The sequence below is a fragment of the Taudactylus pleione genome, unplaced genomic scaffold, assembly GCF_031769625.1.
Source record: "Taudactylus pleione unplaced genomic scaffold, aTauple2 ptg002204l, whole genome shotgun sequence".
Lineage (NCBI taxonomy): Eukaryota > Metazoa > Chordata > Amphibia > Anura > Myobatrachidae > Taudactylus > Taudactylus pleione.
In genome coordinates this window covers 244722-271237 of record NW_028286597.1, presented here as the reverse complement: position 1 = coordinate 271237, position 26516 = coordinate 244722, and the positions used below count along the sequence as shown (strand labels likewise).

The 26516-nt window shown below is 50.5% G+C and overlaps 1 protein-coding gene across 1 annotated transcript in view; it reads left to right on the top strand.

The window, feature by feature from the left end:
- The window catches only part of LOC148431505 (aldehyde dehydrogenase family 3 member B1-like), a gene marked incomplete at its 3' end in the record, with an annotated part of 364823 nt that overhangs the window by 165222 nt on the left and 173085 nt on the right, over nt 1-26516 (top strand). Inside the window, exon 5 of the mRNA XM_088465975.1 lies at nt 14623-14733. Within this exon, the coding sequence (XP_088322101.1) occupies nt 14623-14733 (111 nt within the window). The remainder of the gene's footprint in view (nt 1-14622; nt 14734-26516) is intronic.

The following is a 26516-nucleotide window of genomic DNA, read 5'->3' as shown; positions in this document are numbered from 1 at the left end:
AGTAAGAGGGGTAAGTGTGTCTCTGGGTGCTGCAGGGTTGGGGTGTTAGTAAGAGGGGTAAGTGTGTCTCTGGGTGCTATGAGGTTTGGGTATTAGTAAGAGGGGTAAGTGTGTCTCTGGGTGCTGCAGGGGTTGGGGTGTTAGTAAGAGGGATAAGTGTGTCTCTGGGTGCTGCAGGGGTTGGGGTGTCAGTAAGAGGGGTAAGTGTAGCTCGGGGTGCTGCACGGTTGGGGTGTTAGTAAGAGCGGTAAGTGTGTCTCTGGGTGCTGCTGAGGTCGGGGTGTTAGTAAGAGGTGTAAGTGTGTCGCTGGGTGCTGCTGAGGTCGGGATGTTAGTAAGAGGGGTAAGTGTGTCTCTGGGTGCTGCTGAGGTTTGGGGTGTTATTAAGAGAGGTAAGTGTGTCTCTGGGTGCTACAGGGTTGGGGTGCTAGTAAGAGAGGTAAGTGTGTCTGTGGGTGCTGCAGGGTTGGGGTGTTAGTAAGAGAGGTAAGTGTGTCTCTGGGTGCTGCTGAGGTTTGGGGTGTTAGTAAGAGAGGTAAGTGTGTCTCTGGGTGCTGCTGGGATGGGGTGTTAGTAAGAGAGGTTAGTGTGTCTCTGGGTGCTGCAGGGTTGGGGTGTTAGTAAGAGAGGTAAGTGTGTCTCTGGGTGCTATGAGGTTTGGGTATTAGTAAGAGGGGTAATTGTGTTTCTGGGTGCTGCAGGGTTGGGGTGTTAGTAAGAGAGGTAAGTGTGTCTCTGGGTGCTGCAGGGTTGGGGTGTTAGTAAGAGGGGTAAGTGTGTCTCTGGGTGCTGCTGAAGTTGGGGTGTTAGTAAGAGGGGTAAGTGTGTCTTGGGTGCTGCAGGGTTGGGGTGTTAGTAAGAGAGGTAAGTGTGTCTCTGGGTGCTATGAGGTTTGGGTATTAGTAAGAGGGGCAAGTGTATCTCTGGGTGCTGCAGGGTTGGGGTGTTAGTAAGAAGGGTAAGTGTGTCTCTGGGTGCTATGAGGTTTGGGTATTAGTAAGAGGGGTAAGTGTGTCTCTGGGTGCTGCAGGGTTGGGGTGTTAGTAAGAGGGGTAAGTGTGTCTCTGGGTGCTATGAGGTTTGGGTATTAGTAAGAGGGGTAAGTGTGTCTCTGGGTGCTGCAGGGGTTGGGGTGTTAGTAAGAGGGGTAAGTGTGTCTGTGGGTGCTGCAGGGGTTGGGGTGTCAGTATGAGGGGTAAGTGTAGCTCGGGGTGCTGCAGGGTTGGGGTGTTAGTAAGAGGGGTAAGTGTGTCTCTGGGTGCTGCTGAGGTCGGGGTGTTAGTAAGAGGTGTAAGTGTGTCTCTGGGTGCTGCTGAGGTCGGGATGTTAGTAAGAGGGGTAAGTGTGTCTCTGGGTGCTGCTGAGGTTTGGGGTGTTAGTAAGAGAGGTAAGTGTGTCTCTGGGTGCTACAGGGTTGGGGTGCTAGTAAGAGAGGTAAGTGTGTCTGTGGGTGCTGCAGGGTTGTGGTGTTAGTAAGAGAGGTAAGTGTGTCTCTGGGTGCTGCTGAGGTTTGGGGTGTTAGTAAGAGAGGTAAGTGTGTCTCTGGGTGCTGCTGGGATGGGGTGTTAGTAAGAGAGGTTAGTGTGTCTCTGGGTGCTGCAGGGTTGGGGTGTTAGTAAGAGGGGTAAGTGTGTCTCTGGGTGCTGCTGAAGTTGGGGTGTTAGTAAGAGGGGTAAGTGTGTCTTGGGTGCTGCAGGGTTGGGGTGTTAGTAAGAGAGGTAAGTGTGTCTCTGGGTGCTATGAGGTTTGGGTATTAGTAAGAGGGGCAAGTGTATCTCTGGGTGCTGCAGGGTTGGGGTGTTAGTAAGAAGGGTAAGTGTGTCTCTGGGTGCTATGAGGTTTGGGTATTAGTAAGAGGGGTAAGTGTGTCTCTGGGTGCTGCAGGGTTGGGGTGTTAGTAAGAGGGGTAAGTGTGTCTCTGGGTGCTATGAGGTTTGGGTATTAGTAAGAGGGGTAAGTGTGTCTCTGGGTGCTGCAGGGGTTGGGGTGTTAGTAAGAGGGGTAAGTGTGTCTCTGGGTGCTGCAGGGGTTGGGGTGTCAGTAAGAGGGGTAAGTGTAGCTCGGGGTGCTGCAGGGTTGGGGTGTTAGTAAGAGGGGTAAGTGTGTCTCTGGGTGCTGCTGAGGTCGGGGTGTTAGTAAGAGGTGTAAGTGTGTCTCTGGGTGCTGCTGAGGTCGGGATGTTAGTAAGAGGGGTAAGTGTGTCTCTGGGTGCTGCTGAGGTTTGGGGTGTTAGTAAGAGAGGTAAGTGTGTCTCTTGGTGCTGCAGGGTTGGGGTTCTAGTAAGAGAGGTAAGTGTGTCTCTGGGTGCTGCAGGGTTGGGGTGTTAGTAAGAGAGGTAAGTGTGTCTCTGGGTGCTGCTGAGGTTTGGGGTGTTAGTAAGAGAGGTAAGTGTGTCTCTGGGTGCTGCAGGGTTGGGGTGTTAGTAAGAGGGGTAAGTGTGTCTCTTGGTGCTGCTGAGGTTTGGTGTGTTAGTAAGAGAGGTAAGTGTGTCTCTGGGTGCTGCAGGGTTGGGGTGTTAGTAATAGAGGTAAGTGTGTCTCTGGGTGCTACTGAGGTTTGGGGTGTTAGTAAGAGAGGTAAGTGTGTCTCTGGGTGCTGCAGGGTTGGGGTCTTAGTAAGAGAGGTAAGTGTGTCTCTGGGTGCTGCTGGGGTTTGGGGTGTTAGTAAGAGAGGCAAGTGTGTCTCTGGGTGCTGCAGGGTTGGGGTGTTAGTAAGAGGGGTAAGTGTGTCTCTGGGTGCTGCAGGTTTGGGGTGTTAGTAAGAGGGGTTAGTGTGTCTCTGGGTGCTGCAGGTTTGGGGTGTTAGTAAGAGAGGTAAGTGTGTCTCTGGGTGCTACAGGGTTGGGGTGTTAGTAAGAGAGGTAAGTGTGTCTCTGGGTGCTGCAGGGTTGGGGTGTTAGTAAGAGGGGTAAGTGTGTCTCTGGGTGCTGCTGAAGTTGGGGTGTTAGTAAGAGGTGTAAGTGTGTCTCTGGGTGCTGCAGGGTTGGGGTGTTAGTAAGAGAGGTAAGTGTGTCTCTGGGTGCTATGAGGTTTGGGTATTAGTAAGAGGGGTAAGTGTATCTCTGGGTGCTGCAGGGTTGGGTTGTTAGTAAGAGGGGTAAGTGTGTCTCTGGGTGCTATGAGGTTTGGGTATTAGTAAGAGGGGTAAGTGTGTCTCTCGGTGCTGCATGGTTGGGGTCTTAGTAAGAGAGGTAAGTGTGTCTCTGGGTGCTGCTGGGGTTTGGGGTGTTAGTAAGAGAAGCAAGTGTGTCTCTGGGTGCTGCAGGGTTGGGGTGTTAGTAAGAGGGGTAAGTGTGTCTCTGGGTGCTGCAGGTTTGGGGTGTTAGTAAGAGACCTAAGTGTGTCTCTGGGTGCTACAGGGTTGGGGTGTTAGTAAGAGAGGTAAGTGTGTCTCTGGGTGCTGCAGGGTTGGGGTGTTAGTAAGAGGGGTAAGTGTGTCTCTGGGTGCTGCTGAAGTTGGGGTGTTAGTAAGAGGGGTAAGTGTGTCTCTGGGTGCTGCAGGGTTGGGGTGTTAGTAAGAGAGGTAAGTGTGTCTCTGGGTGCTATGAGGTTTGGGTATTAGTAAGAGGGGTAAGTGTATCTCTGGGTGCTGCAGGGTTGGGTTGTTAGTAAGAGGGGTAAGTGTGTCTCTGGGTGCTATGAGGTTTGGGTATTAGTAAGAGGGGTAAGTGTGTCTCTCGGTGCTGCAGGGTTGGGGTGTTAGTAAGAGGGGTAAGTGTGTCTCTGGGTGCTATGAGGTTTGGGTATTAGTAAGAGGGGTAAGTGTGTCTCTGGGTGCTGCAGGGGTTGGGGTGTTATTAAGAGAGGTAATTGTGTCTCTGGGTGCTACAGGGTTGGGGTGCTAGTAAGAGAGGTAAGTGTGTCTGTGGGTGCTGCAGGGTTGGGGTGTTAGTAAGAGAGGTAAGTGTTTCTCTGGGTGCTGCTGAGGTTTGGGGTGTTAGTAAGAGAGGTAAGTGTGTCTCTGGGTGCTGCTGGGATGGGGTGTTAGTAAGAGAGGTTAGTGTGTCTCTGGGTGCTGCAGGGTTGGGGTGTTAGTAAGAGAGGTAAGTGTGTCTCTGGGTGCTATGAGGTTTGGGTATTAGTAAGAGGGGTAATTGTGTTTCTGGGTGCTGCAGGGTTGGGGTGTTAGTAAGAGAGGTAAGTGTGTCTCTGGGTGCTGCAGGGTTGGGGTGTTAGTAAGAGGGGTAAGTGTGTCTCTGTGTGCTGCTGAAGTTGGGGTGTTAGTAAGAGGGGTAAGTGTGTCTTGGGTGCTGCAGGGTTGGGGTGTTAGTAAGAGAGGTAAGTGTGTCTCTGGGTGCTATGAGGTTTGGGTATTAGTAAGAGGGGCAAGTGTATCTCTGGGTGCTGCAGGGTTGGGGTGTTAGTAAGAAGGGTAAGTGTGTCTCTGGGTGCTATGAGGTTTGGGTATTAGTAAGAGGGGTAAGTGTGTCTCTGGGTGCTGCAGGGTTGGGGTGTTAGTAAGAGGGGTAAGTGTGTCTCTGGGTGCTATGAGGTTTGGGTATTAGTAAGAGGGGTAAGTGTGTCTCTGGGTGCTGCAGGGGTTGGGGTGTTAGTAAGAGGGGTAAGTGTGTCTCTGGGTGCTGCAGGGGTTGGGGTGTCAGTAAGAGGGGTAAGTGTAGCTCGGGGTGCTGCATGGTTGGGGTGCTAGTAAGAGGTTTAAGTGTGTCTCTTGGTGCTGCTGAGGTTGGGGTGTTAGTAAGAGGTGTAAGTGTGTCTCTGGGTGCTGCTGAGGTCGGGATGTTAGTAAGAGAGGTAAGTGTGTCTTTGGGTGCTGCAGGGTTGGGGTGTTAGTAAGAGAGGTAAGTGTGTCTCTGGGTGCTGCTGAGGTTTGGGCTGTTAGTAAGAGAGGTAAGTGTGTCTCTGGGTGGTGCAGGGTTGGGGTGTTAGTAAGAGAGGTAAGTGTTTCTCTGGGTGCTGCAGGGTTGGGGTGTTAGTAGGAGAGGTAAGTGTGTCTCTGGGTGCTATGAGGTTTGGGTATTAGTAAGAGGGGTAAGTGTGTCTCTGGGTGCTGCAGGGTTGGGGTGTTAGTAAGAGAGGTAAGTGTGTCTCTGGGTGCTGCAGGGTTGGGGTGTTAGTAAGAGGGGTAAGTGTGTTTCTGGGTGCTGCTGAAGTTGGGGTGTTAGTAAGAGGGGTAAGTGTGTCTCTGGGTGCTGCAGGGTTGGGGTGTTAATAAGAGAGGTAAGTGTGTCTCTGGGTGCTATGAGGTTTGGGTAATAGTAAGAGGGGTAAGTGTATCTCTGGGTGCTGCAGGGTTGGGGTGTTAGAAAGAGGGGTAAGTGTGTCTCTGGGTGCTATGAGGTTTGGGTATTAGTAAGAGGGGTAAGTGTGTCTCTGGGTGCTGCAGGGTTGGGGTGTTAGTAAGAGGGGTAAGTGTGTCTCTGGGTGCTATGAGGTTTGGGTATTAGTAAGAGGGGTAAGTGTGTCTCTGGGTGCTGCAGGGGTTGGGGTGTTAGTAAGAGGGATAAGTGTGTCTCTGGGTGCTGCAGGGGTTGGGGTGTCAGTAAGAGGGGTAAGTGTAGCTCGGGGTGCTGCACGGTCGGGGTGTTAGTAAGAGCGGTAAGTGTGTCTCTGGGTGCTGCTGAGGTCGGGGTGTTAGTAAGAGGTGTAAGTGTGTCGCTGGGTGCTGCTGAGGTCGGGATGTTAGTAAGAGGGGTAAGTGTGTCTCTGGGTGCTGCTGAGGTTTGGGGTGTTATTAAGAGAGGTAAGTGTGTCTCTGGGTGCTACAGGGTTGGGGTGCTAGTAAGAGAGGTAAGTGTGTCTGTGGGTGCTGCAGAGTTGGGGTGTTAGTAAGAGAGGTAAGTGTGTCTCTGGGTGCTGCTGAGGTTTGGGGTGTTAGTAAGAGAGGTAAGTGTGTCTCTGGGTGCTGCTGGGATGGGGTGTTAGTAAGAGAGGTTAGTGTGTCTCTGGGTGCTGCAGGGTTGGGGTGTTAGTAAGAGGGGTAAGTGTGTCTCTGGGTGCTGCTGAAGTTGGGGTGTTAGTAAGAGGGGTAAGTGTGTCTTGGGTGCTGCAGGGTTGGGGTGTTAGTAAGAGAGGTAAGTGTGTCTCTGGGTGCTATGAGGTTTGGGTATTAGTAAGAGGGGCAAGTGTATCTCTGGGTGCTGCAGGGTTGGGGTGTTAGTAAGAAGGGTAAGTGTGTCTCTGGGTGCTATGAGGTTTGGGTATTAGTAAGAGGGGTAAGTGTGTCTCTGGGTGCTGCAGGGTTGGGGTGTTAGTAAGAGGGGTAAGTGTGTCTCTGGGTGCTATGAGGTTTGGGTATTAGTAAGAGGGGTAAGTGTGTCTCTGGGTGCTGCAGGGGTTGGGGTGTTAGTAAGAGGGGTAAGTGTGTCTCTGGGTGCTGCAGGGGTTGGGGTGTCAGTAAGAGGGGTAAGTGTAGCTCGGGGTGCTGCAGGGTTGGGGTGTTAGTAAGAGGGGTAAGTGTGTCTCTGGGTGCTGCTGAGGTCGGGGTGTTAGTAAGAGGTGTAAGTGTGTCTCTGGGTGCTGCTGAGGTCGGGATGTTAGTAAGAGGGGTAAGTGTGTCTCTGGGTGCTGCTGAGGTTTGGGGTGTTAGTAAGAGAGGTAAGTGTGTCTCTTGGTGCTGCAGGGTTGGGGTTCTAGTAAGAGAGGTAAGTGTGTCTCTGGGTGCTGCAGGGTTGGGGTGTTAGTAAGAGAGGTAAGTGTGTCTCTGGGTGCTGCTGAGGTTTGGGGTGTTAGTAAGAGAGGTAAGTGTGTCTCTGGGTGCTGCAGGGTTGGGGTGTTAGTAAGAGGGGTAAGTGTGTCTCTTGGTGCTGCTGAGGTTTGGTGTGTTAGTAAGAGAGGTAAGTGTGTCTCTGGGTGCTGCAGGGTTGGGGTGTTAGTAATAGAGGTAAGTGTGTCTCTGGGTGCTACTGAGGTTTGGGGTGTTAGTAAGAGAGGTAAGTGTGTCTCTGGGTGCTGCAGGGTTGGGGTCTTAGTAAGAGAGGTAAGTGTGTCTCTGGGTGCTGCTGGGGTTTGGGGTGTTAGTAAGAGAGGCAAGTGTGTCTCTGGGTGCTGCAGGGTTGGGGTGTTAGTAAGAGGGGTAAGTGTGTCTCTGGGTGCTGCAGGTTTGGGGTGTTAGTAAGAGGGGTTAGTGTCTCTGGGTGCTGCAGGTTTGGGGTGTTAGTAAGAGAGGTAAGTGTGTCTCTGGGTGCTACAGGGTTGGGGTGTTAGTAAGAGAGGTAAGTGTGTCTCTGGGTGCTGCAGGGTTGGGGTGTTAGTAAGAGGGGTAAGTGTGTCTCTGGGTGCTGCTGAAGTTGGGGTGTTAGTAAGAGGTGTAAGTGTGTCTCTGGGTGCTGCAGGGTTGGGGTGTTAGTAAGAGAGGTAAGTGTGTCTCTGGGTGCTATGAGGTTTGGGTATTAGTAAGAGGGGTAAGTGTATCTCTGGGTGCTGCAGGGTTGGGTTGTTAGTAAGAGGGGTAAGTGTGTCTCTGGGTGCTATGAGGTTTGGGTATTAGTAAGAGGGGTAAGTGTGTCTCTCGGTGCTGCATGGTTGGGGTCTTAGTAAGAGAGGTAAGTGTGTCTCTGGGTGCTGCTGGGGTTTGGGGTGTTAGTAAGAGAAGCAAGTGTGTCTCTGGGTGCTGCAGGGTTGGGGTGTTAGTAAGAGGGGTAAGTGTGTCTCTGGGTGCTGCAGGTTTGGGGTGTTAGTAAGAGAGGTAAGTGTGTCTCTGGGTGCTGCAGGGTTGGGGTGTTAGTAAGAGAGGTAAGTGTGTCTCTGGGTGCTGCAGGGTTGGGGTGTTAGTAAGAGGGGTAAGTGTGTCTCTGGGTGCTGCTGAAGTTGGGGTGTTAGTAAGAGGGGTAAGTGTGTCTCTGGGTGCTGCAGGGTTGGGGTGTTAGTAAGAGAGGTAAGTGTGTCTCTGGGTGCTATGAGGTTTGGGTATTAGTAAGAGGGGTAAGTGTATCTCTGGGTGCTGCAGGGTTGGGTTGTTAGTAGGAGGGGTAAGTGTGTCTCTGGGTGCTATGAGGTTTGGGTATTAGTAAGAGGGGTAAGTGTGTCTCTCGGTGCTGCAGGGTTGGGGTGTTAGTAAGAGGGGTAAGTGTGTCTCTGGGTGCTATGAGGTTTGGGTATTAGTAAGAGGGGTAAGTGTGTCTCTGGGTGCTGCAGGGGTTGGGGTGTTAGTAAGAGGGGTAAGTGTGTCTCTGGGTGCTGCAGGGGTTGGGGTGTCAGTAAGAGGGGTAAGTGTAGCTCGGGTTGCTGCAGGGTTGGGGTGTTAGTAAGAGGGGTAAGTGTGTCTCTGGGTGCTGCTGAGGTCGGGATGTTAGTAAGAGGTGTAAGTGTGTCTCTGGGTGCTGCTGAGGTTTGGGGTGTTAGTAAGAGAGGTAAGTGTGTCTCTGGGTGCTGCAGGGTTGGGGTGCTAGTAAGAGAGGTAAGTGTGTCTCTGGGTGCTGCTGAGGTTTGGCGTGTTAGTAAGAGAGGTAAGTGTGTCTCTGGGTGCTGCAGGGTTGGGGTGTTAGTAAGAGGGGTAAGTGTGTCTCTGGGTGCTGCTGAGGTTTGGGGTGTTAGTAAGAGAGGTAAGTGTGTCTCTGGGTGCTGCAGGGTTGGGGTGTTAGTAAGAGAGGTAAGTGTGTCTCTGGGTGCTGCTGAGGTTTGGGGTGTTAGTAAGAGAGGTAAGTGTGTCTCTGGGTGCTGCATGGTTGGGGTGTTAGTAAGAGAGGTAAGTGTGTCTCTGGGTGCTGCTGAGGTTTGGGGTGTTAGTAAGAGAGGTAAGTGTGTCTCTGGGTGCTGCAGGGTTGGGGTGTTAGTAAGAGGGGTAAGTGTGTCTCTGGGTGCTGCAGGATTGGGGTGTTAGTAAGAGGGGTATGTGTGTCTCTGGGTGCTGCAGGGTTGGGGTGTTAGTAAGAGGGGTAAGTGTGTCTCTGTGTGCTGCAGGTTTGGGGTGTTAGTAAGAGGGGTAAGTGTGTCTCTGGGTGCTGCAGGTTTGGGGTGTTAGTAAGAGAGGTAAGTGTGTCTCTGGGTGCTGCAGGGTTGGGGTGTTAGTAAGAGAGGTAAGTGTGTCTCTGGGTGCTGCTGAGGTTTGGGGTGTTAGTAAGAGAGGTAAGTGTGTCTCTGGGTGCTGCAGGGTTGGGGTGTTAGTAAGAGGGGTAAGTGTGTCTCTGGGTGCTGCTGAGGTTTGGGGTGTTAGTAAGAGAGGTAAGTGTGTCTCTGGGTGCTGCAGGGTTGGGGTGTTAGTAAGAGAGGTAAGTGTGTCTCTGGGTGCTGCTGAGGTTTGGGGTGTTAGTAAGAGGGGTAAGTGTGTCTCTGGGTGCTGCAGGGTTGGGGTGTTAGTAAGAGAGGTAAGTGTGTCTCTGGGTGCTGCTGAGGTTTGGGGTGTTAGTAAGAGGGGTAAGTGTGTCTCTGGGTGCTGCAGGATTGGGGTGTTAGTAAGAGGGGTATGTGTGTCTCTGGGTGCTGCAGGGTTGGGGTGTTAGTAAGAGGGGTAAGTGTGTCTCTGTGTGCTGCAGGTTTGGGGTGTTAGTAAGAGGGGTAAGTGTGTCTCTGGGTGCTGCAGGTTTGGGGTGTTAGTAAGAGAGGTAAGTGTGTCTCTGGGTGCTGCAGGGTTGGGGTGTTAGTAAGAGGGGTAAGTGTGTCTGGGTGCTGCAGGATTGGGGTGTTAGTAAGAGGGGTAAGTGTGTCTCTTGGTGCTGCAGGGTTGGGGTGTTAGTAAGAGGGGTAAGTGTGTCTGGGTGCTGCCGGTTTGGGGTGTTAGTAAGAGGGGTAAGTGTGTCTCTGGGTACTGCAGGGGTTGGGGTGTTAGTAAGAGGGGTAAGTGTAGCTCGGGGTGCTGCACGGTTGGGGTGTTAGTAAGAGCGGTAATTGTGTCTCTGGGTGCTGCTGAGGTCGGGGTGTTAGTAAGAGGTGTAAGTGTGTCGCTGGGTGCTGCTGAGGTTGGGATGTTAGTAAGAGGGGTAAGTGTGTCTCTGGGTGCTGCTGAGGTTTGGGGTGTTATTAAGAGAGGTAAGTGTGTCTCTGGGTGCTACAGGGTTGGGGTGCTAGTAAGAGAGGTAAGTGTGTCTGTGGGTGCTGCAGGGTTGGGGTGTTAGTAAGAGAGGTAAGTGTGTCTCTGGGTGCTGCTGAGGTTTGGGGTGTTAGTAAGAGAGGTAAGTGTGTCTCTGGGTGCTGCTGGGATGGGGTGTTAGTAAGAGAGGTTAGTGTGTCTCTGGGTGCTGCAGGGTTGGGGTGTTAGTAAGAGAGGTAAGTGTGTCTCTGGGTGCTATGAGGTTTGGGTATTAGTAAGAGGGGTAATTGTGTTTCTGGGTGCTGCAGGGTTGGGGTGTTAGTAAGAGAGGTAAGTGTGTCTCTGGGTGCTGCAGGGTTGGGGTGTTAGTAAGAGGGGTAAGTGTGTCTCTGGGTGCTGCTGAAGTTGGGGTGTTAGTAAGAGGGGTAAGTGTGTCTTGGGTGCTGCAGGGTTGGGGTGTTAGTAAGAGAGGTAAGTGTGTCTCTTTGTGCTATGAGGTTTGGGTATTAGTAAGAGGGGCAAGTGTATCTCTGGGTGCTGCAGGGTTGGGGTGTTAGTAAGAAGGGTAAGTGTGTCTCTGGGTGCTATGAGGTTTGGGTATTAGTAAGAGGGGTAAGTGTGTCTCTGGGTGCTGCAGGGTTGGGGTGTTAGTAAGAGGGGTAAGTGTGTCTCTGGGTGCTATGAGGTTTGGGTATTAGTAAGAGGGGTAAGTGTGTCTCTGGGTGCTGCAGGGGTTGGGGTGTTAGTAAGAGGGGTAAGTGTGTCTCTGGGTGCTGCAGGGGTTGGGGTGTCAGTAAGGGGGGTAAGTGTAGCTCGGGGTGCTGCAGGGTTGGGGTGTTAGTAAGAGGGGTAAGTGTGTCTCTGGGTGCTGCTGAGGTCGGGGTGTTAGTAAGAGGTGTAAGTGTGTCTCTGGGTGCTGCTGAGGTCGGGATGTTAGTAAGAGGGGTAAGTGTGTCTCTGGGTGCTGCTGAGGTTTGGGGTGTTAGTAAGAGAGGTAAGTGTGTCTCTTGGTGCTGCAGGGTTGGGGTTCTAGTAAGAGAGGTAAGTGTGTCTCTGGGTGCTGCAGGGTTGGGGTGTTAGTAAGAGAGGTAAGTGTGTCTCTGGGTGCTGCTGAGGTTTGGGGTGTTAGTAAGAGAGGTAAGTGTGTCTCTGGGTGCTGCAGGGTTGGGGTGTTAGTAAGAGGGGTAAGTGTGCTTGGTGCTGCTGAGGTTTGGGGTGTTAGTAAGAGAGGTAAGTGTGTCTCTGGGTGCTGCAGGGTTGGGGTGTTAGTAATAGAGGTAAGTGTGTCTCTGGGTGCTACTGAGGTTTGGGGTGTTAGTAAGAGAGGTAAGTGTGTCTCTGGGTGCTGCAGGGTTGGGGTGTTAGTAAGAGAGGTAAGTGTGTCTCTGGGTGCTGCTGAGGTTTGGGGTGTTAGTAAGAGAGGTAAGTGTGTCTCTGGGTGCTGCAGGGTTGGGGTGTTAGTAAGAGGGGTAAGTGTGTCTCTGGGTGCTGCAGGTTTGGGGTGTTAGTAAGAGGGGCAAGTGTGTCTCTGGGTGCTGCAGGTTTGGGGTGTTAGTAAGAGAGGTAAGTGTGTCTCTGGCTGCTACAGGGTTGGGCTGTTAGTAAGAGAGGTAAGTGTGTCTCTGGGTGCTGCAGGGTTGGGGTGTTAGTAAGAGGGGTAAGTGTGTCTCTGGGTGCTGCTGAAGTTGGGGTGTTAGTAAGAGGGGTAAGTGTGTCTCTGGGTGCTGCAGGGTTGGGGTGTTAGTAAGAGAGGTAAGTGTGTCTCTGGGTGCTATGAGGTTTGGGTATTAGTCAGAGCGGTAAGTGTATCTCTGGGTGCTGCAGGGTTGGGTTGTTAGTAAGAGGGGTAAGTGTGTCTCTGGGTGCTATGAGGTTTGGGTATTTGTAAGAGGGGTAAGTGTGTCTCTCGGTGCTGCATGGTTGGGGTGTTAGTAAGAGGGGTAAGTGTGTCTCTGGGTGCTATGAGGTTTGGGTATTAGTAAGAGGGGTAAGTGTGTCTCTGGGTGCTGCAGGGGTTGGGGTGTTAGTAAGAGGGGTAAGTGTGTCTCTGGGTGCTGCAGGGGTTGGGGTGTCATTAAGAGGGGTAAGTGTAGCTCGGGTTGCTGCAGGGTTGGGGTGTTAGTAAGAGGGGTAAGTGTGTCTCTCGGTGCTGCTGAGGTCGGGGTGTTAGTAAGAGGTGTAAGTGTGTCTCTGGGTGCTGCTGAGGTTTGGGGTGTTAGTAAGAGAGGTAAGTGTGTCTCTGGGTGCTGCAGGGTTGGGGTGCTAGTAAGAGAGGTAAGTGTGTCTCTGGGTGCTGCAGGGTTGGGGTGTTAGTAAGAGGGGTAAGTGTGTCTCTGGGTGCTGCTGAAGTTGGGGTGTTAGTAAGAGGGGTAAGTGTGTCTCTGGGTGCTGCAGGGTTGGGGTGTTAGTAAGAGAGGTAAGTGTGTCTCTGGGTGCTATGAGGTTTGGGTATTAGTAAGAGGGGTAAGTGTATCTCTGGGTGCTGCAGGGTTGGGTTGTTAGTAAGAGGGGTAAGTGTGTCTCTGGGTGCTATGAGGTTTGGGTATTAGTAAGAGGGGTAAGTGTGTCTCTCGGTGCTGCAGGGTTGGGGTGTTAGTAAGAGGGGTAAGTGTGTCTCTGGGTGCTATGAGGTTTGGGTATTAGTAAGAGGGGTAAGTGTGTCTCTGGGTGCTGCAGGGGTTGGGGTGTTAGTAAGAGGGGTAAGTGTGTCTCTGGGTGCTGCAGGGGTTGGGGTGTTAGTAAGAGGGGTAAGTGTAGCTCGGGTTGCTGCAGGGTTGGGGTGTTAGTAAGAGGGGTAAGTGTGTCTCTGGGTGCTGCTGAGGTCGGGGTGTTAGTAAGAGGTGTAAGTGTGTCTCTGGGTGCTGCTGAGGTTTGGGGTGTTAGTAAGAGAGGTAAGTGTGTCTCTGGGTGCTGCAGGGTTGGGGTGCTAGTAACAGAGGTAAGTGTGTCTCTGGTTGCTGCAGGGTTGGGGTGTTAGTAAGAGAGGTAAGTGTGTCTCTGGGTGCTGCTGAGGTTTGGCGTGTTAGTAAGAGAGGTAAGTGTGTCTCTGGGTGCTGCTGAGGTTTGGGGTGTTAGTAAGAGAGGTAAGTGTGTCTCTGGGTGCTGCAGGGTTGGGGTGTTAGTAAGAGAGGTAAGTGTGTCTCTGGGTGCTGCTGAGGTTTGGGGTGTTAGTAAGAGAGGTAAGTGTGTCTCTGGGTGCTGCAGGGTTGGGGTGTTAGTAAGATAGGTAAGTGTGTCTCTGGGTGCTGCTGAGGTTTGGGGTGTTAGTAAGAGAGGTAAGTGTGTCTCTGGGTGCTGCAGGGTTGGGGTGTTAGTAAGAGGGGTAAGTGTGTCTCTGGGTGGTGCAGGATTGGGGTGTTAGTAAGAGGGGTATGTGTGTCTCTGGGTGCTGCAGGGTTGGGGTGTTAGTAAGAGGGGTAAGTGTGCCTCTGTGTGCTGCAGGGTTGGGGTGTTAGTAAGAGGGGTAAGTGTGTCTCTGGGTGCTGCAGGATTGGGGTGTTAGTAAGAGGGGTATGTGTGTCTCTGGGTGCTGCAGGGTTGGGGTGTTAGTAAGAGGGGTAAGTGTGCCTCTGTGTGCTGCAGGTTTGGGGTGTTAGTAAGAGAGGTAAGTGTGTCTCTGGGTGCTGCAGGGTTGGGGTGTTAGTAAGAGAGGTAAGTGTGTCTCTGGGTGCTGCTGAGGTTTGGGGTGTTAGTAAGAGAGGTAAGTGTGTCTCTGGGTGCTGCAGGGTTGGGGTGTTAGTAAGAGGGGTAAGTGTGTCTCTGGGTGCTGCTGAGGTTTGGGGTGTTAGTAAGAGAGGTAAGTGTGTCTCTGGGTGCTGCAGGGTTGGGGTGTTAGTAAGAGAGGTAAGTGTGTCTCTGGGTGCTGCTGAGGTTTGGGGTGTTAGTAAGAGGGGTAAGTGTGTCTCTGGGTGCTGCAGGGTTGGGGTGTTAGTAAGAGAGGTAAGTGTGTCTCTGGGTGCTGCTGAGGTTTGGGGTGTTAGTAAGAGAGGTAAGTGTGTCTCTGGGTGCTGCAGGGTTGGGGTGTTAGTAAGAGGGGTAAGTGTGTCTCTTGGTGCTGCAGGATTGGGTTGTTAGTAAGAGGGGTAAGTGTGTCTCTTGGTGCTGGAGGGTTGGGGTGTTAGTAAGAGGGGTAAGTGTGTCTGGGTGCTGCAGGTTTGGGGTGTTAGTAAGAGGGGTAAGTGTGTCTCTGGGTACTGCAGGGTTGGGGTGTTAGTAAGAGGGGTAAGTGTGTCTCTGGGTGCTGCTGAGGTTTGGGGTGTTAGTAAGAGAGGTAAGCGTGTCTCTGGGTGCTGCAGGGTTTGGGTGTTAGTCAGAGAGGTAAGTGTGTCTCTGGGTGCTGCAGGGTTGGGGTGTTAGTAAGAGGGGTATGTGTGTTGGTTTGCAGGAGTGTCTCTGGATGCGAGTGCCCTGTGGCACCTCAGGGTGCCACATCTCCCACTATGTGAGCCACTGCAATGATGGCAGAAATCCCTTAGTTGCATGAAGCCTTAGCAGGACAATCCTTTATATTTGTGTTATCTGTACAAAGTTTTTCATCTATCTTTTAATAACATTTTTGGTTTCAATCAATATTATTTATGAAGCTAATATCCAAAATGCCATGTCAGTGAACTACTAATGTATAGTTTTTACTATATTTAATGTTTGGCCGTTGGCACATGGTATAAGTGTTATAACCTATATTAATCATTTTTATAGCCACCATTTGAAGCAGAGTTGTCGGAGTTGAGCATAGTGAAAAGTGAAATTAACCTGGCAATAAACAGTCTGAGTGCTTGGATGAAGGATGAGCATGTGCCAAAAAATCTGGTGAGTCAAAAATAACCTAATGCTAAGTTTTGGTGGATTTGCGTTATCTGGCTGCATTGTGTTCTTACAAATAGCTGCAGATTTTCACCGCTATGTACAGTTACTGTATGTGTCTTCACTGCCCCTATACATTGGCGTCATCATTACCAGCCCTACCATTGGGATACATCTGACATCAGTGGATCACAAAGGAACAAATGACACAAAGCAGACAGGCATGATAATGAATGTACATGTGGTAGACACCAGGAAGGCATATTGGGGCTTATTCATCATAAAATAAATGGCCCAGTAACCATGCAGAAATGCTAGTTTCCACAACTTAGGTTACTGGGCCATTCATCATTAGGCATCTGAATAGGACCACCCAGTGGTGGGCTGGGCAGGGTGCCATGTGCCCCCCGTGCTGCAGCATCATGCGGGCCACGGGCAGTCTGTGTCACTGTGACACAGACTGCACCGTGTGTGTAACGTTGACCGAAGGAGTTCGGTCAGCGCTACACAAGTGACAAACACACAGCCGCCGGCTCCGGCAGCTGTGTGTTTGTTGTAAGCAGCAGCCAATGAGAGTCTTTCAGACTCTCATTAGCTGCTGCTGCACCCACTGCAGGAGCTGCTCCATCTTCCGGCTTCCGCAGTGGGCAATGGGAGAGGCATCATGACATCATATGACGTCTCTCCCATAATGCCTGGGAAGGACAGACGGAGGAGCGGACGGCGACGGTGGGAGCGGGGAATTAGGTAAGTGTTTTTTTTTTTTACTACGTGTGTCTACTGGGGGGGAGGCTGGCACTACAAGGGGGAGACCACTACTGGGGGCACCACAAGGGGGAACCACCACTGGAGGCACTGCAAGGGGGGGACTACTACTAATGGGGGCAATACAAGGGGGGGGACTACTACTACTGGGGGCACTACAAGGGGGGGACTACTGGTGGCACTACAAAGGGGGAACCACTACTGGACTGGGGGCACTATAAGAGGGAGGGACTACTACTGGGGGCACTGCAAGAGGGAGACCACTACTGGGGGTACTACAAGGGGGAGATCACTACTGGGGGCACTACAGGGGGGGACCACTACTGGGGATTATAACTGGGGGCACTTCAAGGGGGGGACTACAACTGGGGGCACTACAAGGGGGGGACTACTATTACAAAGGGGGACTACTACTACTAGGTGCACTACAAGGGGAGGGGACAACTACTAGGGGCACTGCATAGGGGGGAGGGGACTACTACTAGGGCACTACTTAGGGGGGAAGGGACTACCACTGGGGGCACTGCATCGAGGGACCACTGCTGGGGGCTCTATAAAAAGGGCAATACTGAGGGTACTGCATAGGGGGGAGACTACAACTGGGGCCACTATTTAAGGGGCACTGCATAAGGGATACCACTATTTGGGGCACTGCATGGGGTGTGGACTGCTACTGTGGGCACTATATAAGGAGCACTGCATAGGGGGTACCACTAATGGGGGCACTATATAAGGGGCTTACTACTGGGGGCATAAGGGACACTGTACAAGGGGGACCACTACTGTATAAGGGGCACTGCATAGGGGGATCACTACTGGGAGCACTACTGGAGGCCTGCATAAGGGGATCCTCTCCTGGGGCACAGGGGGTCACTGCATATGGGCACCCCGACGGGGCTGTTCCTAATTTTTATTTTTACTTTATATTAATCCCATATGGATCCGCCTCCTCCCTGGAACACTTGAGGGGGGGGGCGCCGTAGCACGCATGTTCTTCGGGCACCCTGGCTACACGCTACCCCTCTGCCAGGGCCGCCTGCATGCATTTGCCCCCCAGGCTAAAAGTTGCCAGCCAGCCCCTGGGACCACCTTATATTCAGCAAACTCCAAAAACTGAAAGTTTACTGAGTTTGCCTGTGAGAACAAGCTCCATCTCAGATGTTCTCTCAGCCCCACTCCTTACCCTTACCCTAACCCTATGGGAAGAGATCACTTTGCCGTCTCCTCATTGACTCCCCGGTGGCTTTGCGCATGCATGACCTCGGGCCACGGGTACAGGTAAGTAACTAATCATAGGGACAACTGCTTTTCGGAGCAGCTGTCCCCAATCCGGAGCAATGATGAATTGCTCCGGTGTAAAATATCCCCCCAGATATTGACTTTGCAATACAACATGGCATAGCCTTCAAAAGGTAGTTAGATATGCTCCAAAGCAAAGTGGTCAGGTGTAGGCAAACAGACTTTATATTTTCTGAATAATACTAGGGTCATTCCTTTGAAAAAGCAGAGAAAAAGCAAAATGCATGTCAAGAGATTGAAGCATATGCTATCAGATCTGGCATGACCCCACTCTTGGTTATCAAGCAGTTTGCTAGCACTGTTTGCAAAAATATACTAAGCAACTAGATCAACGAGATTTTATTGACATCAGTACTTTGTAGGTCCACCACGTGCAGTGATTACTACAGATGCCCTTCTTTTCAAACTGTCCACAAGTTCCTGGACAACAGCAGTCGGTATGTTTTGCCATTCCACCTTACGTACAGACCAACTGTTACACTGGTGAGATCAAGTCAGCCTAGAATGCACTTGTTGCACCAATTCGTCCCAGAGTTTCTTAATGGGGTTTATATCTGGACTCTGAGCTGGCCAGTCTATCTGGGTTACTAAACTTTCTGTATACAAGTCCAGCGTCTCCCTGGAAACATGACAGGTGGCATTTTCGTCCTGATAAAACCATTTGTTGTGTCCATAGAACTGCCACAATGCAGGGAACACAGAGTTATTGAGACCATCTCTATACTTCTCAGAAATAATGTGACCATTACAGCTAGTGGTGCCAAAATGAAACTTGGGGTGTCCAATCACTTTTGTCTACATAGTGTAGTAATCAATGAATGAATGTTAATTTCATGGACCAAATGTAATAGGATGAGAGTTTAGCAAATGTGAGAGTTTAGCAGTAACCTCTCACATTGGTCGAGTTTCATCTGCAAAATGGAAAAACATCTGGATGAGAGTTTAAATTGTGAGAGTTTGAGTCTTGGGGTAAATTTACTAAGATTCGAGTTTGGTCGAGTTTTGGTTTTTTGAATCTTGATTTGCATGGCTGAAACTCGGACGTGTTTTTTTTTTTAGTTCTGCAAATTTACTAAGAAGCGAGTTTAGGTGAAAGTCAGTTTTCCGATGGTGAAGCAAATCGAGATTTCTCTCCCGAGTTACAAGTGAAGACGAGATTTCTCACCCGAGATTCCTGTGTTTTCTCTCACTGGAAATCTCGCCCGAGCTAGCAGCCTGCACATATCAGGGAGATATGTGTTAGCTGCTTATGTTGTAATTGTTAAGAAATTGTTTTTTTTTAATTAAAAATTACGTGAAGCCCCCCAAAAAACACTAACCAGCCCGGGACTAGGCAGCCTGTCCTGGTCCCTAAAATTACGGGGTACAAAATGAATAGGGTACCCCCGTAAATTAGGTACCAGCACCAGGCAGGTGGTTAAGGGCTGGTTTGAAATATAGGAGCTAAAATTTTGCGTAGGGGACCCCTATATTTCAAACCAGCCCTGGACCCTTTCTAGCGGGGGGCTGATGCCACAGCCAGGGGAGCCCCCCAGCCGCAGCATCAGTCCTGACCGCTAGTCAACCCAGGCCAGGGATCTCCAGGGCACCCCTGGCCTAGGCTGATAGCCCGGGGCTATCCCCGCCACCCCTGGGCGGTGGGTGGCGGGTTGATAGCATCGGTGTTGCATAAAAATAGAAAAATAAACATTGTCCTTACAGTCGAACTATAAGTGCCAGCAAGCCTCCCCCACATGCTGGTACTTGGAGAACCACAAGTACCAGCATGCGGGGCATTAAGGGCCTGCTTGGACCAGTAGTTCACCTGTAAAGAAATGAGTAAAAAAACACTACACACACCGTGAATTAAAAGTTTTATTACACACATACATAAATACATACACTGACTTACCTGCTGCCAGATGTTCGCGTCCACTTGTCAACGTAAAGTATCCGAGGGACCATCCTGCAAGAAAAAGACATCACTCACCATTATGTCCCGCGACGTTCTCCGCAGATATCCAATTCTGTGGGCGGAGACACTGTAACAGCATGTATCACCATACTGTAATAGTGTTGCTAATGATTTCAGTCTCCCGGCCGACAGCCAATCAGCGGCGGCTTCCATTAGCGGCCGCTCATTGGCTGGGACCCATGTGGACTTAGCCAATGAGCGGCTCCTCCACATGGGTCTCAACCAATGAGCTGGGAAAATACTCTGGATTAACATGGATGACACTGGTAATCTCTCACCTCGAGATGTGCTGGAAAATCTCTTTGCCAGAGTTAAGAAGCAAGAACAAGACCAGGCCCAAATTATGCAGTACCTGCAAATGTATATATAACGAGTAGTTGCCGCTCAGTCCCCTCTGGTGCAACCAACTCCACCTCCTGTGGTGCTCATACAGGCTGCCGGTGCTTCTGCACCATCACGGTTTCCAAATCCTTTGAAGTATGAAGAGAATCCGAAAGGCTGTCAAGGATTCCTTAATCAGTGCTCATTTCAGTTTGAGGTCCAGGAAGTGAATTTCCCTTCTGATAGGACAAAAGTAGCTTTTGTTGTCTCACTGCTGTCCGGACAGGCATTGGCTTGGGCTCCATTATGAGTAAGAAATTACCCTCTGGTCAGTAACAGCGCTGAGCTCCTAGCAGCCTTACAGGAGAGCCTGGGCGAGTATCTTCCGCAGGCTCGTCTATTCTGCAATTGAAGCAAGACAAAAAGTCTGCGAGGCATATGCAGTGCAATTCTGAACCCTTGCCTCGGAGTTACGGTGGAACAATGAGGCCTTGGTAGCTGCATTTATGCAGGGTCTGTCAGAACAAATCAAGGATATACTGGTGTCAAAGGAATTGCCATGGTTAACCTGATCTCCTTGTGTATCCGGGTAGATCTTCACCACAGAGAGAGGGCATGAGAGAGGGATCAGTCTCTGTGCTTCAGCTTTAAGCTCGCTCCACATTTCACAGTCCCTGTTGAGTCTCCATGAAGAGTCCATGCAGATTTGGAAGCTTCAACTCTCTGCTGTGGAATGGGAAAGGAGATTCAAGAATAAGATTTGTCTGTACTGTGGAAAACCAGGTCATCTCCTTGCCAGCTGCTCCAAGCACCCAGGAAAGACCTAACTGATTGATGGGTGGTGAAGTAAGGTGCACTTAATCACACACCAAAAGAGGGCAATATTTCCCATTTCTCTTTCATCCACTAGGGGACACTGGAGGTGCTTACGCTGGGGTATAGAGGCGTGGATAGCTGGAGCCAGCACTTTAAATAATTTAGAAGTGTGAAGCTCCTCCCCCTCTATGCCCCACCAGCCCTCAGTTTAGAAAATGTGCCTCATGGAGCTGGTCACAATCTGCATAGCGCTGCTGCGCTGCTTCAGGCGGGGGCATTCAGACTGCCGGATAGGCTGTAATCAGTCCCTGCTCGCCGCTAAGGGCTGCAGAGGGACGGAGGGGGCCTGCATTGTGGGGCTGAACTCCGACCTGCACCCCCCCGGCGCACGTCGCCTGCCGCCCGCCCGCTCGCCACCCAGTATAGCGCTGCTGTGCTGCTTCAGGCGGGGGCATACAGCCGGATAAGCTGAAATCAGTCCCTGCTCGCCGCTAAGGGCTGCAGAGGGACGGAGGGGGCGTGCATTGCGGGGCTGAACACTCCAGACTCCGCTGAGTCTGTCCTGCACAATGAGCTCCTTCGTTAGACAGGGGCAGCCATTTTAGTCTGCAGACAGACTTGATAAGGACGGGGGGCGGAGCCACCCAGCGCGGTCTCTCTCACACTGCTCAGGCACAGAGCTGTTACAAACAGCGTGCCTGCCATATTTTGCAAAACTTAATGCCTGCGTTCTCTCCCTCCTGAAGGCAGAGTGCAGCTGCATGGCTACAGAAGGCTGGACTCCTGCCCAAAGGCTGTGAGAAAGTGCAGGGAGTCTAATCTGTGAGAGGGGAGTGGAGTGTATCTCCTCCTCTGTGTCCCAGACCAGCCTTATGTTTTCAGTGTGTCCTTCTGAGTGACTGTGTTTATCAATGTCAAGCAGAACAAAGGCTACGCAAAAGTTGTTTGTCTGTTCTAAGTGTAACACGTATGCCGCTTGGTCCACGTTATGTTACGCTTGTATAACAATGGAGCCATCTATGGCTGTTACTAACTCACCTCCATGGGCCGCTGACATGGTAGGAGTTATGACGAACTTAACGTCACAGTTAGCTGAGGCACGCAGGTCTCAATATTGGTATCAGTACACGCAAATCTGCGTCTACTATTTCCTCCCTGGGTGGCTGGGTTAAACAGATCTCTAGACACTGTGGTACAGGTTATGGGTACAGCGGTGTCTGTACCCTCCAATTCACACCATTAACGGGAGTTAGAGTCCGCCTCTCCCGGGGTGGAATCTGTAATTTTGGCAGTCAGTTATATCCTCAATTTACCTAAGGATATGATTCCTGCGTCCCAGAGTGTGAATTAGTTCATGTACCCGGCTGTTTTTCCGTTGTCACAGCAGCTTTCTGTGACCTAGAAACAGCCGAATAAGCGGTTCAAAATTCCACGTCTGTTTCCGCCTAGCTATCATTTTCCATCGTCCATGTTGGAAAAGTGGGAAACGTCTCTTCATGTAGATGCGTCAATCTCCCATCTCTAAGAAAACAGCACTTCTGGTACAGGAGCTACTGTACTAAAAGACTATACTGCAGTGGAAGATCAACATAGACTTACCCTTGTTACCGCCTGGGTTAACAGGGCTGTGGTTTGCCGGGCTGACTAGTTGATACAGGTTTGGACCCAAGTCTTTCCAGAGCAGAATTACATCTACTAGCAAACATACGTGAGTCTGCAGTTTACCTGGGAGAAGCCTCTAGGGACAGCCCACAGAGCCCTCTGGTCGCGCGCTTGGCAAGCAGATGCAGAATCCAAGCGTGCGGTGGAGTGTTCACCTTTCATTGGTGACTTGCTTTTTGGCCCGGCAATTGGACACGGGGGGGAGGGGTAAGTTTTCTTTCCTCCCGTCTACTGCTCCAGCTCCCAGAAGATCTTACATGGGACCTTCATTTCATTCGTGCGCCACATTCCTCTTGTGGTAGACCCAGAGGTGCTCCCACGCAAGCAAGAAGCGGCAGAGGTAGAGGTTGACCACACACTGTTGCTTGTCGACAGGAGCCTAAACCAGCTGAGAAACAGGTGGCATGACTGTCTTCCGTCCCACCTGGGGTCCCCTGCGGTGGGAGCCCGCTTGCAGAAATTTCAACAAGTTCGGAACCAGACCTCTTTAGAACCGTGTAGACTAATTTCCCTGGAGTACCAAATAGACTTCGAGGTCCCCCCTCCACCTCAGTTCTTCACTATGAGTCTGCCAGTACCTGCAGACAAGAGGGTTCTACAGGAGGCAATCCATTCTCTAATAATATCATATGTGTTAGGTCTGGAGCATGTATGGGATTTTACTCAAACCTGTTTTTAATGCCCAACCGGATGGTTTGGTCAGGCACATCTTAAACCTCAAGTCCTTGATTCTGTATCTGAAGATGTATTGTTTAAAAATGGAGACTCTGCAGTTAGTCGTAGTGAGCTTGGAACCAGGGGAGTTCCTACTATCCTGGATATCAAGGATGCCTACCTCCATGTTCCCATTTGGGAACCACACCAGGCCTTTCTGCGCTTCGCCATATTGAAAGATCATTATCAGTTTCGGGCATTGCCGTTCGGGTTATCCTCTGCTCCCTGCATCTTCACCAGACTCATGTAAGTCATGATCGCCCTACTTCGGTCATCAGGAGTGAACATAACCCCTTATTTGAACGACCTGTTACTCAAGGCTCCATCGGTATCTCTTCTCTTACATCATGCCTTACTGACATATCACACTCTAATCCAACACGGTTGGATAATCAACTTCAAGAAGCCGAATCTCAATACGTTCCAGAAACTTCTGTTTCTGGGCATGATATTGGATACAGAATCACCGAGGATTTTTCTTCCAGCAGACAAGGCCAGGGATATCCGGTTGTTAGTTCAGCTGGTCCTCAGACCAAAGAAGGTATCAATGCTTCTTTGTCTGCATCTCTTGGGGATGATGGTAGCTGCTTTCGAGGCTGGACCTGCTAGCACAGGGGTCAGGGTCCCATCTGCTTCTACATCGACAGATCCGTCTGAGCCCGGTTGCCAGAGTGGCCCTTCTTTGGTGGACACAATCTGTTAGCGGGCAGAAGTTTCGGAGTGTGGGACTGGATCATCGTAACAATGGATGCCAGCCTTCGAGGATGGGGAGCAGTAGTCCTCGATTATCATTTTCAGGGTCGATGGTCCCTTCTAAAACAGAAGTGGCCCATAAAGGTGTTGGACCTCAGAGCGATTTACAATGCTCTGATAAAGGCAACAGAGTTTCTAAAGGCTCGTCCGGTAAGAGTTCAGTCTGACAACACAACGGCCTTCGCTTACATCGATCGCCAAGGAGGGACTCTGAGTCGCATGGCTATGCGAGAAGTAACTCGGATCCTCCGGTGGGCCGAGAACCAATAATCCTGTCGGCGTTATTCATCCCTGGTGTGGACAACTGGGAAGCAGATTACCTAAATTGACAGGATATCCATCCCGGGGAATGGAAGCTTCATCCAGACGTGTTCAACACGCTGATACGTTGATGGGGATGTCCTCAGGTGCACCTCATGTCGTCACGATTGAATCGTCAGCTCCCAGTATACGTGTCAAGAACTCAAGATCTGCAGGCGGAAGCAGTAGATGCTCTGACAAGTCCGTGGGTCTACGACTTCGATTACCTTTTTTCCTCCGATTCCGCTTCTTCCTCGTCTTCTAAAAAGGTTGAAACAAGAGTCAGCCTCTGTAATTCTCAGGGCTCTGAACTGGCCTCAGAGAAGTTGGTTCTCGGACCTTCGGTTCCTATTGTCAGATGATCCGTGGCCCCTTTCCCTGCGCCCGGAGCTTGTACAGCAGGGCCCTTTCATAGTTTAACGGGGTGGCTCTTGAAATAGATATCCTAAAACGCAATGGGATCCCAGACACTATTCCCACCATGCTACGCACCAGGAAGCCAATTTCGGGTGTGAATTATCATCGCATCTGGCGTGTTTATATCTCATGGTGTTCCAGTCGGGGTCTTCCATCTAGGACTTTTCGTTTGTTCTGGTTTCGGTTTTTCCTTCAGAAGGGTCTGGATTCTGGCCTTCGTCTGGGAACCTTAAAGGTGCAGGTTTTCTGCCCTTTCCATTTTCTTTCAAAGGAATTGGCCCTCATTCCTGAGGTGCAGACGTTTCTTCAAGGGGTCTTGCGCGTGCAGCCTCCTTTTTGTACATCCAATAGCTCCCTGGGACCTAAACTTAGTGCTTCTGTTTCTTCAGTCGCCCATGTTTGAACCTTTTGGAGGAGGTTGATCTTAAGTACCTGTCTGGGAAGACGGTCCTCCTCCTGGCTCTCGCTTCGGCTCGTAGAGTTTCGGAATTGGGTGCTCTGTCCTATAAGCCACCTTACCTTGTGTTTCATGCTGAACTCCGTACGTTAGCCGCTTTCCTTCACAAAGTTGTGTCGGCTTTCCATATCAATCAGCCTATTTTTGTACCATCGTTGGTGGAGGACTCTGACACAATCTTCTAGGTTTTTCTACCTTGCATGTGGTTAGGGCTCTCCGCATCTATATTGCCAGGAAAGCGTCCATCCGTAACTCTGGGTTGCCTTTTGTCCTCAATGATGCTGTTCAGAAGGGATGGCCAGTGTCTAAGCAGACTTTGGCAGGTTGGATCCGGCTGACTATTCACCAGGCTTATGTTAGTACCGACCGTCATCCTCTTTCGTCCATTTCGGCTCAGTCCACACGTTCTGTGGGTGCGTCATGGGCGGCCGGTAGAGGAGCCTCCACGTCACAATTGTGCCATATGGCCACTTGGTCTTCAGTTCACACGTTTGTCAGATTTTAACAAATTTGATACGTTTGCTACTTCGGCATCCCGTTTTGGCCGCCTTGGTCTGCAGGTGCCACAGAGCGCTCCCGCCCGTGGGGAAAACTTTGGGACGTCCCCAGCGTAAGCACCTCCAGTGTCCCCTAGTGGATGAAAGAGAAAATGGGATTTTGGTACCTACCGGTAAATCCTTTTCTCTGATTCCACAGGGGACACTGGACGCCCACCTCAGCGCTCTTAGCCTGCCTGTTCGGCTTGTTCCGTATGTTGTATGATTCAGTTATTGTGTGTTCTTCTCTCCTTTTTACTCCGCTTGTTCTTCATCTCCTCTCGGTCTTCATTTTCTAAACTGAGGGCTGATGGGGCATAGAGGGGGAGGAGCTTCACACTTCTAAATTATTTAAAGTGCTGGCTCCAGCTATCCACGCCTCTATACCCCAGCGTAAGCACCTCCAGTGTCCCCTGTGGAATCAGAGAAAAGGATTTACCGGTAGGTACCAAAATCCCATTTTTTCTATTGATGTGACCTGGTATTATAAAAGACCATGGAGACTCTCATGGCATTCCTGGAATCTTGCACCAATGGCAACTTCATTACAGTGAAGAAGGATCAGGAGCTATTAATTCCTAGTGTATCATTGGAGTGGATGGGAATAAACTTCCCATAGCTACCATCCATTCCCGAACAACAGAAGTTACCATGCAAGTGGGCGCTTTCCATTGGGAGTTGATTGCCTTCAACAAACTCCCATCAGCCGAGAGTCCAATTATCCTGGGTCTTCTGTGACTACACAAGAATGCTCCCACATTAGATTGGAGTATGCCCTAAATCCTGTCATGGGGAGTTCAGTGCCATCAGAAAAGCTTGCCAACTATTAGACCACCACATTGTGTCATACAGAGTTCATTCATCACCCCCAAGGATCCATTTCTAGATCCATACTGGTATTTAGTATAAAGGCAACTGAAACACTCCAAGCTCATCAAGAGTGGTGTTGAATTTGTCAATAAAGCTATTAATACATTCCTGCCTAGAACCTCTAAGACAAAACCTGCCTGTACCTTCTAAAACCACAAGATGTCGCTATTTTGATTATACCATTAATGAAATACTGAGACAGTTGAATAGCGGTCCAAAGCGCTAAAGATTATTATTCAGGTAAAAGTACAGATGTTACAACGCTATGATCTAATAATGAGCGCAAATAAACTGTACAAACATTAGGTCATAAGGTACAGTTAATATACATGAAACGTTTATTAAAGATCAAAATACAATGAGCAATATGAGAGAGAGAGAGAGAGAGAGAGAGACAGACATCAAAATACAATGAGACAGATATCAATGTCTGCTGAGAGCACATGTTCAAGATGGCTGGTGATGGTGTGTTTGTGTGTGAGGGGGGGGGGTTGGGAATGGTTCCTGCCCTATTGTCCAAACCGCATGGTCTACAAACAAACTCCATTATGAAGCTACCTCATTGAAATCTCCCATAATGCCATAGTTAATTAAATATGCACGCTGGATATCATATGCCAACACATCAGGCAAACACTGCACCATTTAATATTCCAACATGTACAACACAAGCTGATTCCAATATACAACAATACCATCCTACAACGGACCTCATCCAGTAGTCACTAGACCGTGGGGAGGGGGAAGGGCCAAAGCACATGTTTTTCCTTTGTTTGCAAGCCTCATGATCCCTAGGCAAACTTCACCCTGCACCAAGCTGCAACTCCGCAAATCATACATCCATCAATGACCACAACCACAACAAAGACAATATACCTATCTGACACACACAACACCACAACTGGGCAGAATCACAATTTCCCTT